This window comes from Fopius arisanus, unplaced genomic scaffold, assembly GCF_000806365.1.
Source record: "Fopius arisanus strain USDA-PBARC FA_bdor unplaced genomic scaffold, ASM80636v1 scaffold00002, whole genome shotgun sequence".
NCBI lineage: Eukaryota > Metazoa > Arthropoda > Insecta > Hymenoptera > Braconidae > Fopius > Fopius arisanus.
In genome coordinates, this window is record NW_011887741.1 from 2,519,276 (window position 1) to 2,521,260 (window position 1,985).

The following is a 1,985-nucleotide window of genomic DNA, read 5'->3' on the forward strand; positions in this document are numbered from 1 at the left end:
AAATATTTACAAAGATTCAAATGTGGAAATTGATTTAATAATAGATCAATCACCGAATATTCAAATGCCGGATTTGTTCCGGATCCACCGTCGGTAGTACGCGACTTCGGTGTAGACTCCAGGATATCCGGGTTGAGCGCATTCAAGTCCCCAGGAGACAATCCCAGCAAGACGTCCATCAATGGCCAGAGGACCACCAGAATCACCTCCACAGGCATCCTTTCCACCTTCCGGATAACCAGCGCAGATCTGACCCCTGGGAACACGAGTGACTCCAGTGAAGCAAGAGTGCTTGGACGTGATCGGCACCTCAACAATCTGAAGGAGATTCTCCTCCCCCTTCGCCGGGACTTTCTCCCCCATTTCACCCCATCCTGTGACGACCCCGACGGATCCGACGACAGCCGCCTCGCCCTGATTGTACATCTCGATCGCCTGGACATTATCATCGAACTCGAAAGGCACCTCCACCCGGATCAAAGCAATGTCATTCACCGGAAGGCCATCGAAGTCTAGTATGTAACGCTCGTGGACTTTGTATTCCGCCATCGGGTGGATTGATCCCCCATCCTCGTGATTATTGCTACCAGCCCGAATCGTATAGTTCGTGTCAGGATCGACGCAGTGAGCTGCGGTGATCACCCAATCCTTGGAGATGATACTCCCACCGCAGTTGTGATCGCCATCAATTTGGATGCTGACCTGGTAAGGAACTCTTGCTATGCTCGTCGTATCGCCCCCCACGATTCGGCTATTTGGGTTGAACCTTGCGAATGGATGCGCTAGAATCACGAATCGATTCCTCAGAGAAAATCAAATCCCAAAATTTCAATATTTCAATGGAATTCGACAATTTTTTGTAATAACACCAAAAGTTTCTGTGACCAAATAAGTGATTCCTCCCAAAAATACCCTGCAGCATTCCCAAAATAAAATTGAAAAACGATTTCATTCCATTAAAGTTATTCAAAGCCTGAAGACTCTTACAGAAATATAAAATAAATAACGTGATGGATCGGCAAATACGAGCGATAACCTGAGAGAAAAATTCAACAATCTAATTGTGTTCTAGAGACAATCTTGCAGTGAGATTTTTCCACCTGTCTCAGATATTGCGAGATATGACGGCATTATGCCTCTTACCAATAACGAGAGCGACTTCAGTCACCAAGAGGACAAGCCTCACAATTCTAGCGTTCTCAGCATTCATTGCAATTCCCAACTGACGACTGCCCTACCAATCCTCCAATTTATATACTCACTCACTCGATAATAATCACAGCCAGGAATTCGCTATCAGATGAAAGAATCCACAATTTCTAAATGATTTGGAAAACCCAGGAGCCTTATCAGGGCGCCCACTCGAGAGCAGGAGAACATCTGATGAATCAATCGCAACAAGGTGTACGCACATTTCAACACTACGTCATATATTTTGTAATGATTACAATTAGAAAATGAACGATTGATTAAACCCCACTGTTGGATTTGATCCAGAAACGATAAGCAGCGACCTCTGTGTAGACCCCGGGATTCCCCGCGAGGGCGCAGCCGTAGCCCCAGGAGACAATTCCAGCGAGACGTCCACCAATGGTGAGAGGTCCTCCGGAGTCACCCTGACAGGAGTCCTTTCCGCCGTTGGGGTATGCAGCGCAGATTTGCCCGTCAGGAATGCCACCGTACTTCTTGTAAGCCTTTTCGCAAGCAGCTTTGGAGACGATGGGAATATTGACGACTTGAAGAACCCTAGCTGTTCCATTCTCCGTCCTGCCCCAGCCGCTGATGGTGCTGGTGGAATTGGGCAGTGACTGCTCACCCAGTCCGAAAAGTTTCACTGCTTTTCGGGTGCTGTTGAAGGTAAACGGCGGAGTGACCTGGACCAGGGCGATGTCGTATGTTGGAATTCCTGCATCGGTGCTGTTGTACCCTTGATGCCGGATAATCCGCGTCACATTGTGACGGGTTCCTCCTTGTTGATTGAACGC

The 1,985-nt window shown here is 47.9% G+C and overlaps 2 protein-coding genes across 2 annotated transcripts in view; both read right to left on the minus strand.

Annotated features, from left to right (window-relative positions):
• The window catches only part of LOC105267934 (transmembrane protease serine 9), a 10,635-nt gene that overhangs the window by 6,284 nt on the left and 2,366 nt on the right, over positions 1-1,985 (minus strand). Inside the window, exons 4-6 of the mRNA XM_011307130.1 lie at positions 1,476-1,985; positions 1,144-1,234; positions 69-782 (exon numbers count right to left, since the gene is read on the minus strand). The exon at positions 1,476-1,985 is cut by the window's right edge and continues 1 nt beyond it. Coding sequence (XP_011305432.1) covers positions 69-782; positions 1,144-1,234; positions 1,476-1,985 — 1,315 coding nt within the window. The remainder of the gene's footprint in view (positions 1-68; positions 783-1,143; positions 1,235-1,475) is intronic.
• On the minus strand, positions 7-1,251 carry LOC105267536 (trypsin-1). The gene is made up of 2 exons (XM_011306466.1): positions 1,144-1,251; positions 7-782 (listed from the first exon to the last, which is right to left on the minus strand). Exons 1-2 carry the CDS (start codon positions 1,208-1,210, stop codon positions 61-63), a joined length of 789 nt encoding a protein of 262 aa, XP_011304768.1. The 5' UTR covers positions 1,211-1,251; the 3' UTR covers positions 7-60.